This window comes from Globicephala melas, chromosome 15 (genome assembly GCF_963455315.2).
Source record: "Globicephala melas chromosome 15, mGloMel1.2, whole genome shotgun sequence".
NCBI lineage: Eukaryota > Metazoa > Chordata > Mammalia > Artiodactyla > Delphinidae > Globicephala > Globicephala melas.
This window is the reverse complement of record NC_083328.1, coordinates 71,245,055-71,267,242: the sequence shown is the minus strand read 5'-3', so window position 1 is coordinate 71,267,242 and position 22,188 is coordinate 71,245,055. Positions and strand designations below refer to the sequence as shown.

Genomic DNA, 22,188 nt, shown 5'->3' with positions numbered 1-22,188 from the left:
AATGCAGCTCCGCGCTAGGTCAGAACTGAGCATGCGCAGAGGGAGGGGCACTAGGAGCCTCGGGTTCGCGCAGGCCCCGCCCGTGCCCCGCTCCGTCCCGCCCTCTCCTCGCCAGGGTAGCCGTTGCACCCAAATAGTCGCAGCCGGTGCTTCCGCCCAGACGCGGTTGGGCACGCCTCGGCGCCGGGAATCGGGGCCCAGCCCCCAGTTTACCTGTCCGGCGCCAGGATGGCCCCCAAACTTCCAGACTCTGTGGAGGAGCTCCGCGCCGCCGGCAACCTGAGCTTCCGCAATGGCCAGTTCGCCGAGGCCGCCACACTCTACAGCCGCGCGCTACGGATGCTGCAGGCGCAAGGTGCGACCCCGGCCCCCCATTTCGCCGCCAGGCTTCCTTCTCCCTCTTGTCTCCCCCGGCCCCAGCTACCCAGACGTCGCTCTGGCCCTGTCGGCCTAGGGCTTCCTTACCCCGAGGCCGACTGGCCAACCAGGCCCTCCCACCACCTGCCCATTCCTGCCCCTTCCCCCAGCTTGGGCATCCTACGAGAAACTTCCTTAGCCTTTCTTTCCACTTTTATTATTATTATTATTGTAACATGGTTTTATTACTGGTTCTTTGTGTCTGTGTGTTGTTGGATTTTTTTTTTAATTTATTTATTTAGTTTTGGCTGTGTTGCCGCGTGCCGGCTTTTCTCTAGTTGCAGCGAGCGGGGGCTGCTCTTGGTTGTGGTGCGCGGGCTTCTCATTGCGGTGGCTTCTGTTGTCGCGGAGCGCGGGCTTCAATAGTTGTGGCTTGCAGGCTCAGTAGTTGTGGCACACAAGCTTAGTAGCTCTGCGGCATGTGGGATCTTCCCGGCCCAGGGCTCGAACCCGTGTTTCCTGCATTGGCAGGCGGATTCTTAACCACTGCCCCACCAGGGAAGACCTCCTGGTTCTTTTTTACTTAATGACATAACAGGAACATATTTCCATATTAATAGATGTTTTAACATTTTTTACAGTGGTTAAAAAAACATTAAATTTACCATCTTAACCATCTGTAAGTGTAGAGTTCAGTAGAGTTAAGTATATTCACGTCGTTGTGCAACAAATCTCTGGAACTTTTTCCTCTTGCAACACTGAAACTCTGTACCCACTAAACACTAATTCCCCCTCTCCCCCCAGCCCTTGGTATCCACCTTTCTGCTTTCCATGTCAATGATTTTGACTACTTTAGGTACTTCAAACGAGTAGAATAATACAGTATTTGTCTTTTGTGACTGAATAATCTCTATGACATTATAATCTATGTTGTAGCATGTGACAGGATTTCGTTCTTTTTTATGGCTGCATAATATTCCATTGTGTGGATATACCACATTGTCTTTATCCATTCATCTGTTAATGGACGTTTGAATTGCTCCCACCTCTTGGCTATGATGAACATGAATGTGCAGATATCTCTGAGGCCCTGCTTTGAATTCTTTTGCATACATACCCAGAAGTGGGATTGCTGGATCAGATAGTAATTGTATTTTTAATCTGAGGGGGCAGGGAACCTCCATACTGTTTTCCATAATAGCTGTACCATTTTACATTCCCACCAGCAGGGCACAATGATTCCAAGTTCTCAGCATCCTTACCAACACATTTTACTTTCTATTCTTTCAATAGTGGCCATCCTGATAGGTGTGTGAGCTGCCTGCTTTTTAATTGTCCTATTGGACCCCATTCTGATATTTAGGCCTCATTCTGATCCCTGAGGCAACTCTCATTCTCCTCAACGGGTCAGTCTTTACTTAAATTAACATTTGTTCAGCACCTGTATGTAATGAGTGTATAATAAGATGGAGAAGGTCCTTCCTCTCAAGGGTCATACATCCTTGTTGGTGAGGGAGCCACAGGTGTGATCTTAAGCTAGTAAATAGCAAACAACAACTGTGCAATAATGATCAGGGCTGTTGAAGAAGACAGATGTGATGCTGTGATAGGTTTGACTGGGGAACTCCTTTATGAAGAATGGGAGGTCAAAGACAACTTCTTTGCAGAAGTGACATTTGGGGTGATATCTGAATGGTGAGAAGAAGCCAACTGCACAAAGTCTTGGGTGCCGAGCATTCCAGGTTGAAGGAACCGTAATTTCAAAGGCCTCAGACAGAATCAGCGGGTGTGTTCCAGGAGCCAAAGCACAGGGAGCCAGTGGAGGAAGTAGTAAGACTTGGTCAGTTACAGAGGAAGAACCTTATTGTGTAGGCATTTTACATAGCAGTTCATGATAAGGAGTTTGGGTTTTATTTCCTGATGGGAAGCTACTGGAGGATTTTCAACAGAGGAGTAACCTTTTGTTACCAGTTCTCCCAGCCTCCGGCTCATTTCAGCCAACAACAGCCTTTTGCCCAAAGCCTCTCCAGAATGTCTTATCCCAGAGCCTCATTGGAACCCCTTTCAGCCCCTCGTTGGTACCTCTTTCCCTTTGCCTTCCTCCTCTTTCTCATTTCCTTGGCTAGCATTTGTTGAGTACCTGCTAGACATTATAGACAATACCCCCTTTTTTTTTTTTTTTTTTTTTTGCGGTACGCGGGCCTCTCACCGTTGTGGCCTCTCTGGTTGCGGAGCACAGGCTCCGGACGCGCAGGCTCAGCGGCCATGGCTCATGGGCCCAGGCGCTCCGCGGCACGTGGGATCCTCCCGGACCGGGGCACGAACCCGCATCCCCTGCATCGGCAGGTGGACTCTCAACCACTGCGCCACCAGGGAAGCCCGACATTACCCCTTTTTATCTTCATACTAACTTATGGGTAAGACGCTTTATAGATGAGGGATCCAGAAGAGTTAAATTGCCTCTTCTGGGCTGACACAGTGAAGACATGTCAGAGGCAGAATTTGAATGTGGGTCTCTCCGATTCCCAAGTCCAAGTTTTTAATCATTTTGCTAGACTTTTTTCCAAATCCTCTCTAAGTTTCAGTCTTTTTTGTTTGAATTTTTGCAGTTTCAAGCCACTCTTTTGCTCCACTGCCCTGTCTTTTTTTCTAGAACACTTCTCTGTAGGCCCAGCTCTTCATCTCAACTTAATAAAGTTGTTGAGGAATGTGAGGTATTGATATTTCTGCCTTCTTCTTTCATCCTACCCCAGCTGGCCTGGAAAAACTTGTCTTTTTGTATGGATTTATTCTGGGCCCCAAGAAGAGGTGGCCTGATGTCTGGATTCAGCAGGGGACCAGAATTTGGTTCTGATCCTGCTACTGATTTTCTAGGTAATTTATGGGCAAGTCCCTTGATTTCTCTCATCAGTTTCCCTGATCTTGAAAGGAGAGCAGGCAGCAACCTAATACAACAAACCCTTCCAGCAAGTCTGTGAAATGATACCTTCATCCGATAGGTGAGCACATGTGATCAGGGGGATTGAATGACTTGTGCAGGATCGCAGGCTGGATTGTAGGTTCTGATGCCCTTTCCACCACACCACTGCTGTTTTCTGAGCAACCGTGCTCTGGTAACTTGAGATGGATTGCAAGTTTTGAATACTTGTGCTTGCTTCTTAAGGGCAAGGATGTATTTTACTTATCTCTGTACTTTGCTATCTCACTCGGGGCCTGGCAAAAATAAGAGAAAAAAGAAGATAATTTTATTATATTTGGTATTGAATGAAAGAGATCATGCATCAGTATGGTAACATGATACTTAGTGAAAAAGGCAAGCTGCAGGAGAGGCAATATGATGCCACTTAGGAAGAGCTTTAAAAGGACAGGGACTTCCCTGGTGGTCCAGTGGTTATGCCACTTAGGGAAAGCTTTAAAAGGAAGTGGACTTCGCTGGCGGTCCAGTGGTTAAGACTCTGCGCTTCCACTGCACTGGGTGAGGGTTTGAGCCCTGGTCGGGGAACTAAGATCTCGTATGCCGTGCGGCATGGCCAAAAAAAAAAAAAAAAGAAAGAAAGAAAGTGATATTGTGTCTTGCCTGTGAATACCTATGTAATAAAGATAGACATACATGAGAATGTGACATACCAAGTTCAGGATTATGCCAACCTCTGGGGGACTGGGAAGCGGGCAAAGGGAAAAGGGTGGGGATGAGTGGAGCTTTAGTCATATCAAAAACAAAAAGGTGGAAACAAATAGATTGTATGCTGAGTTTAGTGATGAATATCAACTGTCTGTTATACTGGTTTCCATATGTTTCACAATTTTCAAAGGAGAGCTTGTTTTCTGTTCTGGGTATGTGCCTGGGATCGGAATCACTGGGTCAACACTTGACAGTTTCCACTTTTTGTTTTCATTATGGCTCATGCTAGTGGGTATGAAGTGGTTGAAAAATTATTTTTAGAAATGAAAATCCTTGTGGCCACAGTAAAGGACTAGAGCTTTCTGAGATTCCTAAGGGTAAGGACTGCCTTTAGGGAAAGGCAGTAATGATTTCTTCCCCATGGCATAGCTTGAGCCCTTCTGCTGATTAAGTTCTCTGTAGTCCTGCCAGACCCAGAGGACTTGGCAGAGTCCTCTCTGCGAAGGTAGAATTAGTTTTTTGTGTCCCCATAACACTTGTTCGATCCATTTATCATAGCATTTATGACATTTTCGTCTCTTTCTTCTTTATTGGATTTACACGCTTCTTGTACTAAAATTAACACACACACACCCCGGGTAGTTACAACATGGATTTACACACACACATACACACACACACACACCCCAGGTGGTTACAGCATGGATTTACACACACACACACCCCAGGTAGTTACAGCATGGATTTGCACACACACATACACACACACACACACCCCAGGTGGTTACAGCATGGATTTACACACACACACACACCCCAGGTAGTTACAACGTGGATTTACACACACACACACACACACACACACACACACACACACACACACACACACACACACACACACACACACACACACACACACACACACACACACACACACACCAGGTAGTTACAGTGTGGATTTCTTTGAGCTATTTCATTTTGATCTTTGGCCTGGTACCACGTTCAGTGCTGAGCTGAGTGAGTGAGCAGATGCTTGATGCCCTGTGAATGGCAGGAAGCTGGGTGTTCTCACTCCCTTGCCAGACTTGCCAGCCCATCAGACCACCAAGCCTGATGGGGTTACAGTCATCTCTGCTGCCGTTTACTAAAGCCCAGAGAGCTCAGGGTGTGGATGCACTCCGGATATCCTGAGGCATCCATTTCCCAGCCTGTTAATAGTGCACTTTCTGCTTCCACTTGGGCAGGTTCTTCAGACCGAGAAAAAGAAAGTGTTCTCTACTCCAACCGAGCAGCATGCCACTTGAAGGACGGGAACTGCATAGACTGCATCAAGGACTGCACTTCGTGAGCGGGCAGGGCTGACTTTGGGGTGCTGGGGGCTCGGGAGGGGAGGCTGGGCTTCTCTGGTCCCACCAAGTTACCTCTGCGACAGATATTAGGAACTGTCACTAAGTGTCAGCAGGTCACTGAGAATAGGAAGCTGTCTTTGGTCCTTGTGGCCCCTGACTTGTGTCTTTGGAGCCTCAGCTCTGCTGCTGAAAGGAGTAGGGTGGGCAGTTAGAGGTAGGCCTTTAAGGCTTTGTGAGATCTGGGACCTGGGAATGAGGTGGAGTTGCAGACTAGTGACTGGCTTGCTCAGGTTTTTTTCTGGGGTGGATGTGGGTGAGAGAGGGAGGGAGGGAGAGAAAGAAAGAGGGATGGAGCTTAATAGATAGCCTCGAAAGAAGTAAGCAATGACCAGGTGTAGAGGACGTTAAACAGTTTTTCATACTTTCTTCTTCAAGCCAATCTGAGATTGCCTGCGTGGTCATCACTAAACTAGCACATGTACCTTAATGTGTTCTCAGATCTGATATCCTGTGACATTGCCTTAGATTCATGCCCTGGTGATGGGTGGGAGAGGAGGAGAAGGGTGAGCATGCTCGTGGAGCCTGTGCTCAGTTGGTTTTACCAGGCCCTGTGCTAGGTTTCCTTCGTGGAGCGCTCATAAGCACTCTGTGGGGTAAGTCAGCCATCCTTCCCAGGCTAGAACTGGGTTGTGGAGGATTGAGGCTGTAGAGTGATTCGCCTGGGGTCACGTGGTTAGTGGCAGAGGTGGAATTCAGACACTGCTCCGTCTGACTCCAAAGCCTGTTTGTCGTTCCCACTTGGCCACGCTCTATAGAAACATAGAAGCATGAAAGCTACAAGACACTTATTCTTGATTTCGGGGGATTGCAGCTATGAAGATCGATGCACACGCGCACACGTTTCACAACAGTAGTGGTTCTCTGCCCTCTTTCCCTACTCCACTTCAGTCTAAGTTGAAAAGTCCCTCTTCTAAGACTTCACCGTCTAGCATTGTCTTGTCAGAAATGACCTCCCGTGTACTGAGTGCTGCAGATGCCCTATCTGGCAGGAACTGCGGCGGGGAGCCCTGGTGACTCAGCAGCCCGATGACATTTCTGCCTCCTGTCCCAGAGCGCTGGCCTTGGTTCCCTTTGGCATGAAGCCCCTGCTGCGGCGAGCGTCGGCCTACGAGGCCCTGGAGAAGTACACCCTGGCCTACATGGACTACCTGACCGTGCTGCAGATTGATGACCGTGTGACGTCAGCCTTGGAAGGCAGCAGCAGGTGAGCCTGGGCCACTGTGGTCAGTCTCTCCGAGATGTCCTGTCCTCCCTGATTAGCTTGGAACCATTGCTTTGGTCGTCTTCTGGGAGGATCCCTTTGGGCTAGCCTTAGAAACTCCTAATGAGCATGTGCAGAAAGTGTGGAAGGACAGTCTGCTGTTGTATTTTAGCAGGTTTTTAAGGGGTCAGAATTACTGAGTTGTGGGGGTCTTGGGGGTTTTTTTGTGTTTTTTTTTTGCCTAGATGCTCAAATGCGTTCACACAGTCGTACTTAATTGAGCTCTGTTTCAGCCGGGTTCAGTGGGGAATACCAATATAAAAAAGAGGTAGACCCCACTTGCTCCAAAGAGCTAACTAGAGTGGGGAAAGTAAGACACAGAACAAGCAGCTGTCACCCCAGGCTGTAGGGCTGTTGTTTGTGGATATGGTTCAGTATATTGTACTGTGACCCCTTCACAAGGCCCGTCAGGTGAAATGTCTTTCTGGTTTTCTGAGCAGATGCCCTCATTTGGGTAACTGGTCATGTTTCCCCTCTTTGCATGGTCTGTTAGAAAGCCAGACACCACACTAACAGAAACCCTGAACAGGACTCCATGGTATCTGTTTAGTGCGTCCTTTCTGGCTTGACTTGTTTTCTCTCTGCTTCCTTTTAGTCTCTGTCATTCAACAAAATCTGCCACTTATGTACCAGACTTTGCGCTAGGGCCTGGGCCGATGACTGAGACATACCTCTTCCTGCCCTAGTAGAGCTCCTGGTCTCCAGGAGGACGGCAGTCAGTCATAGGCAAACCTGCAGTGTGATGAGTGCTGTGGTAGAAGGCACCTAACAGCCAGGGGGAGTCCAGAGAGGGCTTTCCAGAGAAGGTGAGCTGTGACAGAGAGATGAGTAGTGCTCTGGGCCAGGGGCCAGCAAGGAGCACGGGCCGCGTGTGCGAGGTGGGTGAGTAGGAGGCCTTAGAGGGATTGCGAGAAGTCCACTGCTCATGGCGCTGCACGCGAGCGGCTCGGTTCAAGAAGGATGGTGAGGCCAGATCACACAGGGCCTTGTGTCCAGGGGCTTAGATTTAACCCAGACAGTGAGGCATCGTGAAAGGGTCTTTAGCAGGGGGGCAGCATGAGCAGATTTGAGAGAAAAGCTGAGTGGCTGCCCGCTGTGTCGACCATGAAGGAGAACAGAATAGGAATGGGGCGGGCAGTAATCCAGGAGAGATGGTGGATAGAGAACAGTGGGACCAATTCAGGGACACTCAGGTGGTATTTCAACAAGTGTTGGCGGTTGGAGGGTGGGGGGAAGGGAAGAAGAGAGGAGGCGTCCAGGTGGTTGACACCCTGAGTGGGAGGTGACTGTGGGGCAGAGACCAGAGAAGCAAGAAGCCGGCTGGGCATTTACATGCATTCAGAGCAAAGGGGGAAAAATACGGGCCGAACATAGAGATCTGAAGGTCATCAGCATAGGGGCGGCTTGAGGTTGTGGGGAAAAAACAGAGCACCACAGCAAGTGTGTGGGGGGAAGAGGATGGAGTTTGAGGAATCCAGCATTTGAGGGCCGTACAGAGGAACAGCAGCGGGAGCGGGAGGAGGACACTGGAGCATTTAGCATCACGGAGGCAGGAGCGTTTCAGGGGGATGAAGACGTCATTCAGATCAGGTGTTTCGATGAGCTTACGTAGACTCGGGGTTTAGGAATGAAGTCACTGGTGATTCTGATGGAAGCAGTTCAATGGGATCCGAAGCCAAATGGCAGTGGGCCTAAGGAGCCTGGCTGGGAAGGGGCAGAGCAGTGTAGCTGCCGCGTCAGGGGTCCGTCCGGGAGGAGGGAGCTAGCTGCTGAGCTTTGGGGTCGGTAGAGAGAAAGAATGCAAGTGTGGGAGAGGGCGGTGCCGGCCGAGTGCGGCCCAAGAGAGGCAGGGAAAGATGGCTCCCGAGCCGAGGTGGAGGGATTGGCCCTGTCGGCTCTTCTGTTTTGATGGGAGAGAAATAGGAATTGTTGTGTGCCCGTGCAGGTAGGTTTGTGTTTAGGGTGTGAGGAAGTCCAAGGTGGAGGGTTAGGGAGAACGGTGGAGGAGGGTAGAGTTTTGAAGCAGCTGGGCCGATCAGAACAACAGCTTTGGGGGCTTAGAGCCCCTGAGTATTTAGTGATACCAGTCTGTGAGCTCTTCATTCTAGTAACACAGGAACACTGTTGTAGGAGCAGAAGTTACAGTCAGCTTCATGTACTCACTCAGCACCTACTTAATGGGCCCTCGTGGGTGCCAGGTAATGTGCCAGGTGCTGGAGTTCAGTTAACAAAACCAGCATGGTCCCTGAGCCTAGAAGGTGGGAGTGGGGAATGGGAAGTGGAGGAGATTCTTCTGGGGGGAGGGGAGAGCACATGCAAAGGCTTGAGCGTGAGGATTGAGAGGCAGTGTGGCACACGATAAAAACGGAGGGGTGGGAGGGCACCAGGCCTCAGGCCCTGCCAGCCTAGTGAAATGGGAACCACTGAAAGATTTTAAAATTTGAATGACGTAAGATTTGCATTTTAAAAAAAAATCTCTGAGCGTTAATCAAATGTCAGGTTTTTGCATGGCCTTGTAATAGATGCATTAAGAAAATATAAAACATGTGGTTCTTGGGGCATGCATGGTCCCTTGGGGGTCAGGTTTAGTTACCTTAGCAAGCACCAGATCATCCCTTTGAAGTTAACATAGTGTGACAAGCGAGGGCCAGGCAGGGAGGGGGTGTCGTGGTGGCAGACCTGAGAAGACGTATATGGTGGCAGGCTCCTGTTCCTTTCCTGCTGCGAGTCAGAAGGGTACAAAGAGATGGTTCAAACCAGGGGCAGATGATAACTGGCTCTCGTATACCTCCTTTGGGCTTATGAGAGGAGGAATATCTTCCTGACCCAGCTGGAAACCTCTCTGTGATCCTGCCTGCCTTTCCAGAATGACCAGAGCTCTTATGGACTCCTTTGGGCCCGAGTGGCGCCAGAAGCTGCCCTCTATCCCCTTGGTGCCTGTTTCCGCTCAGAAGAGGTGGGAGTGTATGCCTTCGGGAGACTGCAAAGAGACAGCTAAAAGCAAATCCAAAGAAACCACAGCTACGAAGAGCAGAGGTAAGCTGTGACTTCCTGCCCGGAGAGAGTCCAGTCTCCCCAGAGCCACTTTCTTTAGAGTAATCCTGTAAAAATTGGCCTCGTGTAAGATGAGTTCTTTTAAAAATCCTATAAACAAAGTAAAAAACAAAACAAAAAGGCCTTAACCTCCTAGAGATTGTCTCCTCTGCTCTACAGTGGGCGATGAGACAGCCTACCCCACAGGTGTAGGGATTAGGTGATGTGAGGCTCGTTGAGCTCCCAGCCTGGCGCACAGGTATCCGGTGTTCGTTCCCTTCTCATCCCTCCGGCAGCATTTGGATGTATCATGTAGGATGTTTTTGGTTGAAAGAACAGAAAAACTTCATGTGGTAAAAATAATAAAGAGAATTTATTGGCCCATATAACTGAAAGGCCTGGAGTTCAGGTTCAGGCATGGCTTGCTCCAGCAGCTCACTACATCATCAGACTCTGGCTCCATTTCTCTGCACTTCCGTCTGCGCTCTTCTCTAATGTGTATCGTCTTTGTCTGCAGGCAGTCTTCCCTCCAAAGTAGTACAACAGCTGTAGCAGTTCACTGACTCGCATCCATGTGCCATGCCTCATGACCCAGAGGGAGAGAAAGAGTTCTTTTTCTGATAGCTACCTAAGAGAGGGTTTCTTTCCCCCAAATCCCTAGCTCCTCTTTTCTTAATTCATTTTGGCCTTATGTGGTCACAGGCCATTCCCTACACTAGTCACTGTGACCAGGGCTTGAGATTTTGTGATGAGCTCAGCTCTATGCCATCTGCTCCACCTCCATAGCTAGAGGAACGCACACACTGTATGAGTCCCTGGAGGAGGATGAGTAAGAGACGGAAGATCAAAGCCAGGTAGCCCCAAACAGGAGACTGTCCACCTCAGCTCTATAAAAACAAGAGGCCCTTCTTCAGGCAGGGGCAACTGGAAACTCTTTAAATGCTCCAGGGGAGTCCTCCCAGCCCAGCAAGTGAGGTACTGAGGATGGGAGGTGAGGTATTGAGGAGGCGGGGCTGGAGCCTTGCATCGGGTATACAGGAGGGCAGGAGTCGTTCCCCTTCCCAGGAGGAAACCTATCTGGCCGTGGGGAGAATTCCCTCCCTAGAACGAGAACGTGGGGCGCTAATGAACTCGACGCCTTCAGTGCACCTACCATTTACTTCATTCTTTTGTTGGAGTCACAGCCAGGTGTGTCCCAGGCCCTGTGCTGAGCAGTGTGGCCCAGAGAGGCCCTCGGGACGCTCTCGGCCCAGTGAGAGACTGAGACGCCTAAACAGAGCAATTTAAAATACAGGAGGAAGGCCAAAACGTTAATGCGTCGAAAGAGTCCCGAGAAGGAGACCACTGTAAAGACCCAGGTTTCAGGAAGGCGTGAGTATTGGGCAGGGAGTAGGAGGCATGAGTACTAGGAGGGAAGCCTAAGGAGCTTCTTCTGAGGTTAGAGTGACTTAGATAAACAAAGCGTACAGTAGGTAATAAAAATGTAGTGGTAGTTACTTTAAGAGGTAGTTGAGGTTGAACTCTAACCAGGTGCTTATTAATATCTGTGGCATGAATAGACCAATGAGCTTAAATGAATGCAGGCCCATGATACGTCATCACCCACGTGTCCGTCATTTTAAAGAATGCTCACCTCCCTATTAACTCATTTCGTTTGGTCCTGATAATGACAGAGTGACTCAGGCAGGGAAGGGATCACTCTCCTGACGGCACAGATCGGGAAACCAAGGCCCAGGGAGGTGAAGTAATACGTGGCTTTATGGAAGGAACAGGGTTGGGCTCGGAGTCCAGGGTTCTCTGGGCTCTGCCCCTTGGAGCTCCTCAGCCTTTCCTGTGACACCATGGTGTGGAGAATTAAGGAGCAGGTCCCTATTGCTTAGTGTCTGACGTAGCACAGAGTAACCTTTCTCTCCACGGGCTGCCCCCGGAGGCCACATCAGAGATGCTCAGTAGAGGGACCACCGCCCAGCCTTGCCTGCTGCTTCTGTGTCTACCCCCCTTCTCTCTGCAGCCTCAGCAGTACGGGTTGGCCTGCACTGTTGTCTAAGCTGTGGAGCCATCCCTCCTTTTCCTCCTCTATAAAAATGCTGGGTTGGCCTCTGGGGGTAACCTTTAAATGTAAGACTAATCTCCCCAAGTCTAAAAATGCAATAATCCCTCTCCCCTCCCCCAAACAATTTAACTTTTTAAAATCAGGAGGTATCTTACAATCAGTGTCAACAGAAACTTTCCCGCCACCACTTCCCCTACGCCAGCCCTCTGAATTGTCATCAAATACACAGCATCTTGAATTGAAGGAGCCATCGAGCCTCTCAGGGCACGGGAGAGAGGAAAGAGAATTGCCAGTGGGACTCTGGCTGGGCTTTCCAGCTGACTTGGACCCCACCACGTGTTGTTGGTGAGATAGGTTCCTATCTGCTCACTCAAGTCCCAAGCCGGGGCTGAAAGCTTTATGTGTGTAAAGGGCTTCACACGAGATGCATTAAAACGAACATACACTTAAGAGCTACGCGACGGCAGTCCCACTCCTAGAGAATCGAACACACGTTCACATAAAAGCTTGTTCACAAATGTTCACAGCATCATTATTCATAGCAGCCCAAAAGTGGAAACAACCCAAATGTCCCTCAGATGATGAATGGATAAACAGAATGTGGTATATCCATACAGTGCAACATCACTTGGCCATAAAAAGGAAGGAAATTCTGATACATGGTGCAACACAGATGAACCTTGAACACACTATGCGAAGTGAAGGAAGTCACAAAAGAGCACATATCGTATGATTCCGTTTAGATGAAATGTCCACGGTAGCAAATCCTAAAAGACGGAAAGTAGATTGGTGGTTACCGAGGATGGGGGTAGGGGAATGAATGGGAGGGGCTGCTAATGGGTATGGGGTTTCTTTTGGAGGTGATGAAAACGTTCTGGAATTAGGTAGTGGTCATGGTTGCCTAACTTTGGGAATACACTAAAATCAGTGATTTGTACACTTTAAAATGGTGAATTTTATGGTAGATAAATTGTATCTCAATAAATTTTAAAAAATAATAAAATACAGGAGGAAGAACAGGTGCTTTAGAGTCTCTAATGTTTGAGGAATTCAAATTGGGAACTGCCATCAGTGTGCTTGGGAGAGCTGGGGAAAGGCTCCTGGAGGTGACAGGTTGAGCTGGGCCTGAAAGGGTGAGCTCTTCAGGCGCGAAGGGAAGGGGGTTTCTGGCAGAGGCAGTGGAAGGAGTGAGAGAATGAAGTGGTGGGGCGTCGCTGGTGGCTAGCGGGGACAAGCGCGGGGCAGCGCGGGGTGCGTTGCAGAGCCGAGGTGAAGCTGAGGGTGTGTGCACATCGCAACCCACTGGCTCTGCTTCTAGAGAAACTCCTGCACGTGTGCACAAGGAGGCATGTACAAGGACGTTCAGAGCAGAAATTCGGTAAGAGGGACTTCCCTGGTGGCGCAGTGGTTAAGGATCCTCCTGCCAATTCAGGGGACACGGGTTCGAGCCCTGGTCCGGGAAGATCCCACATGCCGCGGAGCAACTAAGCCCGTGCCTCACAACTACTGAGCTCGCGTTCCACAGCTACTGAAGCCTGCGTGCCTGGAGCCCGTGCTCCGCAACAAGAGAAGCCACCGCAACGAGAAGCCCGCGCACCGCAACTAAGAGTAGCCCCCGCTCGCCGCAACTAGAGAAAGCCCGTGTGCAGCAACGAAGACCCAACGCAGCCATAAATAAATAAATATATTTTTTTTAATTAAAAAAATTTGGTAAGAGCGAAAAGCAAAATAACCCAAGTCTCCATAAACAGTAGAACGGATAAGTCAGTTGCATTGCAGCAGTGGGAATGAATGAAGGAGTTACAGGTGTGTGCATCCACACAGATGCATCTCAGGAATATAATTTTGAGGGGAAAAAGAATACATAGAACTATGTATTCCTTTATGTGAAGTTCTAAAACAACGTAAACAATAAACAGTTTATAGATACGATTGTATATATAGTTAAACTAACCAAGAAAACGGGGGGGTTGGTGTGCACAGAACTGGGGACGATGGTTTCCTCCTGGGGTGGATTGATTGTGGGAGAGGCTCACAGGATTTCAAAGGTCTTAGTAAATGTTCTGTTTCTTAAGGTGAGGGATGAGTTCAAGGGTATTAGTTTTATTCCTAAAACCTTACCCTTGTCATAAGTATTGAGTATTTTATAAAGATAGTTTTTAAAAATTGAAAAAGCAGGTTATATGGGAGCTGGGGCTGGAATAATTAACTGGGGCAGTGCAGTGGAGGGCCCCAAGGCCAGGTGGAGCAGCTGGCATTTCACCTTGTTCTCTCTTTTTCTCCCTTTCTCCCTCTCCCCACCCCGCCACCCCGAAGGCTGGGGCACAGCTGCAGGTGTCGAGTTGGGGAGAACACTCACAGGCTCAGACCAAAACAACTGAGGAGTAGCAGATACCTCTGCCCTTTTCTGGGAGCGCAGGATCTTCACCCATTTTTACCAGATGCTTGTTTATTTAAATACTTTCTCACTTATTCTCCTACTTTAAGTTTATAGGGTGCTCTGCACTTTCTCCTGTTTTCTCACATTTCATCCTAACAGTAGCCCTGTGTGGAGTAGATATTGCCCCCAATGTATTGGCGAGCAAATTGAGGTCCAGAAGCATTAGGTAGGTCACACAGGACTTCCAGCTACTGAGTGGCAGTGCTGAGGCCAGAACCTGGGTTACTTTTTATTGTGTATTTATCATTGTGTGTGTAAAAGTATGTTTATATCAGGAATCCCAATCTCTTCCAAAGGAAAAACTGTTTAATATCCCAGAAGCCATTGATCGGGGGTCTCATTACTCAGGCAGGATGCTTTACACGGTGCAGGAACGCTCTGGGGAGAGAGTGTTGTAGACGGCTTAGAAGAGACGCTGCCCAAGAGATCTCCTGGAGCTCAGCTGGGCACCTGCTCCATGGTTTTTTCCTCTTCTGAATTTGTATCTAGTGCCTTCTGCTGGGGATGTGGAGAGAGCCAGAGTTCTGAAGGAGGAAGGCAATGAGCTTGTAAAGAAGGGGAACCATAAGCAAGCGATTGAGAAGTACAATGAGAGCCTCTGGTTTAGTAACTTGGAATCCGCCACGTACAGCAACAGGTACCTTCCACACGGCTGGCCTGGGAGATTTCAGGACACTGAACATTCTCCCGTAGTCTTCTCTTAGACTGTGATGGGCTCTGCATCCCAGCATTTAGTCAGTTACAGGCATACCTCGGAGATATCGCAGGGTCAGTTCCAGACCACCACAGTAAAGCAAATATCGCAATAACTCGAGTCACACGAGTTTTGGGGTTTGCCTGTGCATCTAAAAGTTACGTTTACATTATACTGTAGTCCGTTAAATGTGCAATAGCATTATGTCTAAAAAACAACGTACGTACCTTAATTTAACAATACTTTATTGCTAAAAATTGCCAGTCATCATGTGAGCAAGTCGTAGTAGTAACATCAAAGATCACTGATCACAGATCACTGTAACGAGTATAATCATAATGAAAAGTTTGAAATATTGTGAGAATTATCAACATGAGTGAACAAATGCTGCTGGAAAAATGGTGCCAGTAGACTTGCTCGATGCAGGGTTGCCACAAATCTTCAGTTTTGATATCTGCAAAATATCTGTGAAGCACAGTAAAACGAGGTATGCCTGTGTGTTACAGCTCAAAACGTGCATTCACACTCTGGTCACGTTGGGATAGGCGTTGCCAGTGGCGCTCACTCTCTTAAAGGGCAGAAACTGAGGGGTGCCCATGGGGAGCCTGGGCTTTGTTCGCCCCCCCACCCCCCAAATTTTCATTAACCAGAAAAACATAGGATGTGAGTAAAAGCTATGGGCTTGCTATGCAAACACACCCCCAACACAAGTATCAAAGCCTCTGCACCTTCCCCGACTCTCACCCCGTGGGCTTCTCCAAGACCCTCTGGTTAGAAGTTTTGGCACTGTCTGTCTGCGAGGACCAGGGCAGAACCCAGGGTATGGATTAACTGTTGCCTGGCCTGAGCAAGAGAGAAGGGTCCAGTCTAGCCTGAGGGGTTGGACTTGCGGCGCTATAGAAGGGCCTGCGCCCTGAGCTGCTGCCAGTGGTCGGTGATTCTTTCCACCAACAGTGAGAGCCTGGGAGCCAGGGTACTGTCTCTTTATTGTGTAGGAGTCCCTGCTCAGCAGTAGCCCTCAAAGGTATTGGTAGTAGATGCTCATCTTGTTTTAATGTTGAGAAAACCAAGGCTCAGAGCAGGAAGGGCTTTTCCTCAGCTCACCCAGCCGGTAAATGGCGGAGACACAATTGGAACCTGGCTCCAGTGAGATCTGTTAGTTTTACTGTCAGAAGCTTGAAACATTCAGCAAGGGACCAGATCTGATCCAAACATTTGTTATAAGTCGTTAATAAATCTTGTGAGTCTGTTTCTCCTTCCCATCATTACTCTTTATTTCAGAAATCTTGGGTCTCCTATAGGCTCACCGTTCCTTACCCAAAACTCTTGGGATAAAATGTGTTTCCGATTTTAGGAAGGTATCATAGTGCATATGCTGAGTCCCATAACACTCCAGCAGGGTCTGGGCATCTCGCGGAAGTTCATCGTTAAGTGTTTCTGCAGTGAAACATACGGAAATTCCAGGATCACATGGAATGGTGTAAAGAAAGCCTAAGCAGCCTCATGTAAGTTCAGGTCAGGTTTTGCTGCCAAATGAGTTGAAAAGGGAACTTTTAGTTTTAAAGCATGGATTTTGGCATTTTGGATCTGTGGTTTTACTGGCCAATTGGACCCAGGTGCCTCAGTCAGCCAGGCTAACTCGGGAAAAAGGGCTGCAGCCCCTTTGTTCATGTTTGTGCAGCAGCATCTTTTTTTTTTTTTTTAATTTATTTATTTTTGGCTGTGTTGGGTCTTTGTTGCTGCGCGCGGGCTTTCTCTAGTTTCGGCGAGCGGGAGCTACTCTTCGTTGCGGTGCGCAGGCTTCTCATTGCGGTGGCTTCTCTTGTTGCAGAGCATGGGCTCTAGGCACACGGGCTTCAGTAGTTGTGGCACGCGGGCTCAGTAGTTGTGGCGCGCGGGCTTAGTTGCTCCGCGGCATGTGGGATCTTCCTGAACCAGGGCTCGAACCTGTGTCCCCTGCATTGACAGGCAGATTCTTAACCACTGCACCACCAGGGAAGTCCAGCATCATCTTCTAACTCCTCTTTCTGTGGGCTCTCTGGCCTTGCTTATTACCTCATGTTGCTGGAGACCTCTATTAACCCATTTTCCTGGATTTTTACCACATTCAGGACAGTGTTTTATTTAAATACTGATTTTATTTAAATACTGATTTTCATGCAAATATGTCTGTGCCACACTGTTAATTACTATTGCTTTGCAATATATCTTGTAGGGCTGGTCTTTTCCTTAATCTTCTTAATCAGAGTATCCCTGGCTATTTTCCCAGCTTTGATCTTCTAGCTAAACCTTAGGTTCACTGTGATAAATTCCAAACCGTATCTTGTTGGGCTTTTGGTTGTAATTACATTGTAATTACATTGATTGTGTAAATTTAATTTAGAAGACTGAATGTAATTACATTGATTGTATAAATTTAATTTAGAAGACTGAAAACTTTATACAGATCAATTTCCTATCCATTGTGGCGGAATATACCACATCCTGGATGCCATTTTAATGCTCCACTTCGTACATATGCATCTGTATGGACCAGTGCATCATCTTAGGCTCCGGTTCTGTCTGTACAGTTGATACCTGAGTGGATATCACTGTCAGGTACTTGGCACCTACAATTTGCCAGGCCCTGAATGGACCTCCGAAGAGTCTCATTTAGTACTCACAGCAGTCCTTCAGGTTAGTCCTTCAGGTTAGGTCATGGTCCCAGATCATTTAATTTTAGAATTAAATGATCATAAAGTTAAACAACTAATACATGGTGGAGCTGCGATTTAAGTCAGGTGTTTATACTCCAAAGCCTGAGTTCCTTTTCACTCACTTGTCTTGTCTCCTTCATAATGAAAACCCTTCTGATTGGATACAAAATCATTCTGTTTACCAAAAGCCAAGGGTGTTTATTTTATAGGCCAAAGTTATGCGTTTTTCACATCTTGAATATAATCTTTGGAGTGCATATGTTATTTTCATTGCAACATTTATATTCGGAAGTCACCAAATAGTACCTAATGCTTATACTGTGGTTCCTCTGCTTCCCAGAAATTTGGCTAATTCTTTAAATTACCAGAGTCCATTGAGAGAACACTTTAGTTTCCTTAGAATTCTTCTATGTTCAAATTTAGATCAGGGACTACTATTCTAAAACTTAGTGGCTGACAACAGCTGTTTTATTTTGCTCATGATTCGTGAGCCAGGAATTCGGAAAGGGCAGTTCTTACTCCGGGTCTGTCATTCAGGGTCAACAAGATGGTAGCTGGGACTGGAGTCATCTAAACACTTCTCCTGCATATCTGGCACCAGGGCTGGGATGACTGAAATGGCTGGGGAATGGAACTGATAGAGCAAGCTGGAGCCTTTTTTCTCCTCTCCTGGCAGCCTTGTCGCATATGCTGGCTTGAGTGTCCTCACAGCATGGTGGCCTCAGGGTAGTTGGCTTCTCGCATAGCGGCTAAAGGCTCCAAGAGCAGGTGTTCCCAGAGAACAGGCTGACGCTACAAGACCCCTGTAGCCGACCACTGGGACTCATACGTTCCTCTGTACTCATTGGTCAGAACCGTCACAGAACCTGCCTACATTCAAGAGGAAAGAACATAGGACCTCTTCAATGGGAAGAATGCCACAGAATTTGTGCCTGCTTTTAAATGGTTACAAGGAGAAGCTTTTTCTAAGTTGATTTATAAGTTCCATGCAATCTCAGTGAAAATACTAGAATTTTTTTACATTTTTGGTAATAATTCCATAATTTGTCAGGAAAAGAATAACAGCATAAGAGAATTTAGATATGATAAAGTGTGGGAAAAAAAGAGGAATTATCCAATAAATGGTGTTGGGTTGGCTGGAGAGAGTTCAAAAGGAACCCGAATCCCTACCCTCACTCCTTTTTTTAAAATAAATTCTAAGTGGATCACAGTTTCAAATGTAAAAAGTAAAACCATTAAGTTCTAGAACAGTGTGTGGGTTAACTGTCTTGCAGTGGGGAAGGTATTTGGTGGTGGTGGAGGGGGACCCACAGAAGTCATTAAAGAAGTTGGATAAATTTTATTTCATAAGATTTAAAAATCTTATATAAAGACACTCAGCTTTACCTGTATTTAAAGCAACTACATTAAAACAGATGCTATTTTCTTTCATATTGGCAGAAGTTAAAGGTTGAGACCCAGGGTTGGTACAGTTGCAGGAAAATAGTCTCTGTTAGTAACTGTTCTTAAGTACACTTGACCCTTGAACAAGGCGGCTGTTGGGGGCACTGACCCTCCTTGCAGTCAAAAAATCTCAGCATACTTCACAGTCGTCCTCTCGCATCTGCGGTTCTGCTGCATCCATGGAGTCCACCAAATGCAGATGGTGTAATACTGTAGAATTTGTTACTGAAAAAGATCTGCATATAAGTGGACCTGCGCGGTTCAAACCCGTGTTCCTCAAGGGTCAGCTGGTTTTTGGAGAGCATTTTGGTAATAATCAAAAATGTAAATGTATGTACCTTTTGATGCAGCAGTCCCTCCTCATAGGCGTCTAAGATTTATGCGCAAGGATGTTCATGGTAGCATCGTTTATTTATAAACTGGAAACAGTGAAAAATGTCTACTGATAAGGAATTAATAAAATAAATTATGGTACATACAAGTGAATACTACGTATCCATTCAAAAGTGAGGTGGAATGGATATCTGTTTTGTTTTTAGTGATTATCTTTGGGGGAAAGGACTAAAATTGAATGAGAGAGATACAAATATATACTTTCCCCCCGCCCAGTTGATGCAGAATGTGAAAATTTTCAAAATGTAAGTTGAATGAATTATGTATTGAACACCCATATACTTCCCAATTAAATTCATAAACATTGTTATAAAATCAAGTACGCTTCAGTTAAAAAGAATATTGTTATATTTGCTTTGTCACTATAGCCGTCTATTGATCCACTTTATCATCTTTGATGCGTAAGTTGTAGACATCTTTACATTTCGCCCCTAACACGTCAGCATGCCTGCTATTTACTTAGAGCCTGTGTATTTGTTTTTTTTCTTGAGGTAGATAATTTTTTATCAAGGGGAGCGTTTCGGGAAGCCTTTTATAGCTTGAAAGAGTACAGTGTGGGAGTGTAAGGCGGAGAGAACAATAGCACCGAACAGGGTCAGGATCTCGGGTCATTCGAGCCCGGGTTGAGTCCCAGGTCTGCCCCTCTGTAGTGGTGGAAGCTTGGTGCGTCCCTTCAACCCTCTGAGCCGCGTCACCTCTGCAGAAGGGGGCTGGGTGGCTGTGAGGACTGAGGGAGGTAGGAAGCACCCAGCACGGTGCGTTCGGGGAGCCGCAGGGCGCTCCTCAGACCGCTGCGTGGCCCGCTCTTTCCCCTCAGGGCGCTCTGCCATCTGGTGCTGAAGCAGTACAAGGAGGCCGTGAAGGACTGCACGGAAGCCCTCAGGCTGGACGGAAAGAACGTGAAGGCGTTTTACAGACGGGCTCAAGCCTACAAGGCACTCAAGGTAAAGAGGTTCTGGCCGGAGGCACCAACAGGGCTCCAGCCAGTTGTGTCTGTGCTGGCACCTCCAGAGCACGGCTAAGGTGAGGCGTACCTGCCACGTGCCTTCTGGTCCAGGGGCCCGGGTGCTCCAGGCAGGCCTCCAGCCTGGGGTGCAGAAACCCTCTGCGGGCTCAGCAGCGGTCCCCACACCCGCCTGGTCTCCCTGGGCCAGGGCTCCATCCCCACACCCTCTCTCTCCTCTCAGGACTATAAAGCCAGCTTTGCGGACATCAACAACCTCCTGCAGATTGAGCCCAGGAACGGTCCCGCACAGAAGCTGCGGCAGGAGGTTAACCGGAGCTTAAACTGAAAACCCAGAGGGGCAGCAGGACACCTCTGCCTGACCACCTTCCTCCGTGCCTGCTCCCGGGACCCGGCATGCCCCAGGGCAAGCTCCGAAGCACCCTCCTCTGCCCCTCGGAGATGTGGTGGCCTCCCACCCCTCAAGAGGACTTGCCTGTTCACATTAAGCTCAGTGTAGTCAAAAACAAGACGTTTTGTTGGAAAGGTCTCTCCCTGTTCCGAACTCCCTGTGCTGCAGACAGCGAGCGGGTCACACAGACAGGTCCTCATAGGCAAAGCCCTCGGCTCTGTCTCTGCCCAGCACGCTCCAGAGCGAGTTGCCCTTCCAGCGTCACCAGGCACCCTCACCGTGGTCCACCTGAGCAACCTGGGCTGGGGCGTGGGGGGCACCGGGAAGCCCTGACCCGCCTACACCCAAAGCAGCCTGTTGAGCTGGTCTCCAGCGCTGCTGTCCCTGCCCGGTCCTTGGCACAGCGCTCTGTGTTCTAAGCCCCAGTGCCTTTTGGCCGAGCCCTCCTTTGGTGGGGATGCAGGACCTGGCCCTTGGCCGGCTTTGTCTGTGGCTCTGTGCTGCCGCCCCCTGCGTGGAGGCGCCTGAGCTGTTTCAAGAGCCAGAAGGTGTGGCTGCCACTTCGGAAGGCGAGACAGGGAGAAAGGCCCCCTGGAAGCCAGTGTCCTTCCGTCCCGGGCAGGGACCCCTCGAGGCTTCTTAGTTCCTTGTAATATGCTGACGTTAATCTGAACTGAACTGACTGATTCTGTTGAACCCTGTGTTGAAGCTACTGCATTAATGTTTTCTACATAAACGTCTGTTGTACTTTCATTTATGCTTTTTCAGTTTTGGTTCATTTTGGAACTTTGCAATAATTTTAAAAAAAGACTGCTTATGGAGCACTCATCCATTCTTTGATCAGATTTACTGGAATGTCTGCATGGGCCAGGCCCTACGTATAGTGCTGGGGAAACAGCGGTGAGTAAATAGACACGGTCCCTGCTCTCGGAGGGCTGACTGTCCCATGGGACGCAGGAAGTTACTCACACAAGAGTGAAACCGCGGCCGGCTTAAGTGTTCTGCAGGAGTGGTCGCAACACCTTCCTCAACTAGGGAGGTTTGACCCCGTGGAGGAAAAGGGGTCCCTGAGGAAGTCAAGTTTGAATTAAGTTCTAATGTGGGGATCACAGCAGGTGAAGAGGGGAGGGAAGACCAATCCAAGCACACGGAACAGCACTGGGGAAGGCCTCTGCTGGGAGGACCGGGCCAGGGAGCGCCCTTCAGCTTCACAAGGTGTGGTATGGGTGAGGCTGGGGCGCCTCCCCTGCCTGCCCGGACTGCGTCTTAGCTTAAATTGTTTTCATCTTAACGGAGAAGTTTGACTCCAGAAAGCCGGGCAGACAGGGTTCGTATTGTCCCTTTGCTCCCCCATCCCATTCGGCTCTGGGCAACATTCAGCTGTTAGCACGCTGCTTCCGCCCCCTCCAAGGGCCGAGTCTCTGAGCAACCA

At 48.4% G+C, this 22,188-nt stretch overlaps 1 protein-coding gene across 1 annotated transcript; it reads left to right on the top strand.

The window, feature by feature from the left end:
* Positions 1–94: 94 nt before the first annotated feature.
* TOMM34 (translocase of outer mitochondrial membrane 34) lies at positions 95–21,577 on the top strand. The gene is made up of 7 exons (XM_030843591.2): positions 95–355; positions 5,224–5,323; positions 6,440–6,592; positions 9,516–9,685; positions 14,665–14,812; positions 20,219–20,345; positions 20,589–21,577. The coding sequence occupies exons 1-7, from the start codon at positions 229–231 to the stop codon at positions 20,691–20,693; spliced, it is 930 nt and encodes a 309-aa protein (XP_030699451.1). The 5' UTR covers positions 95–228; the 3' UTR covers positions 20,694–21,577.
* Positions 21,578–22,188: the final 611 nt, after the last annotated feature.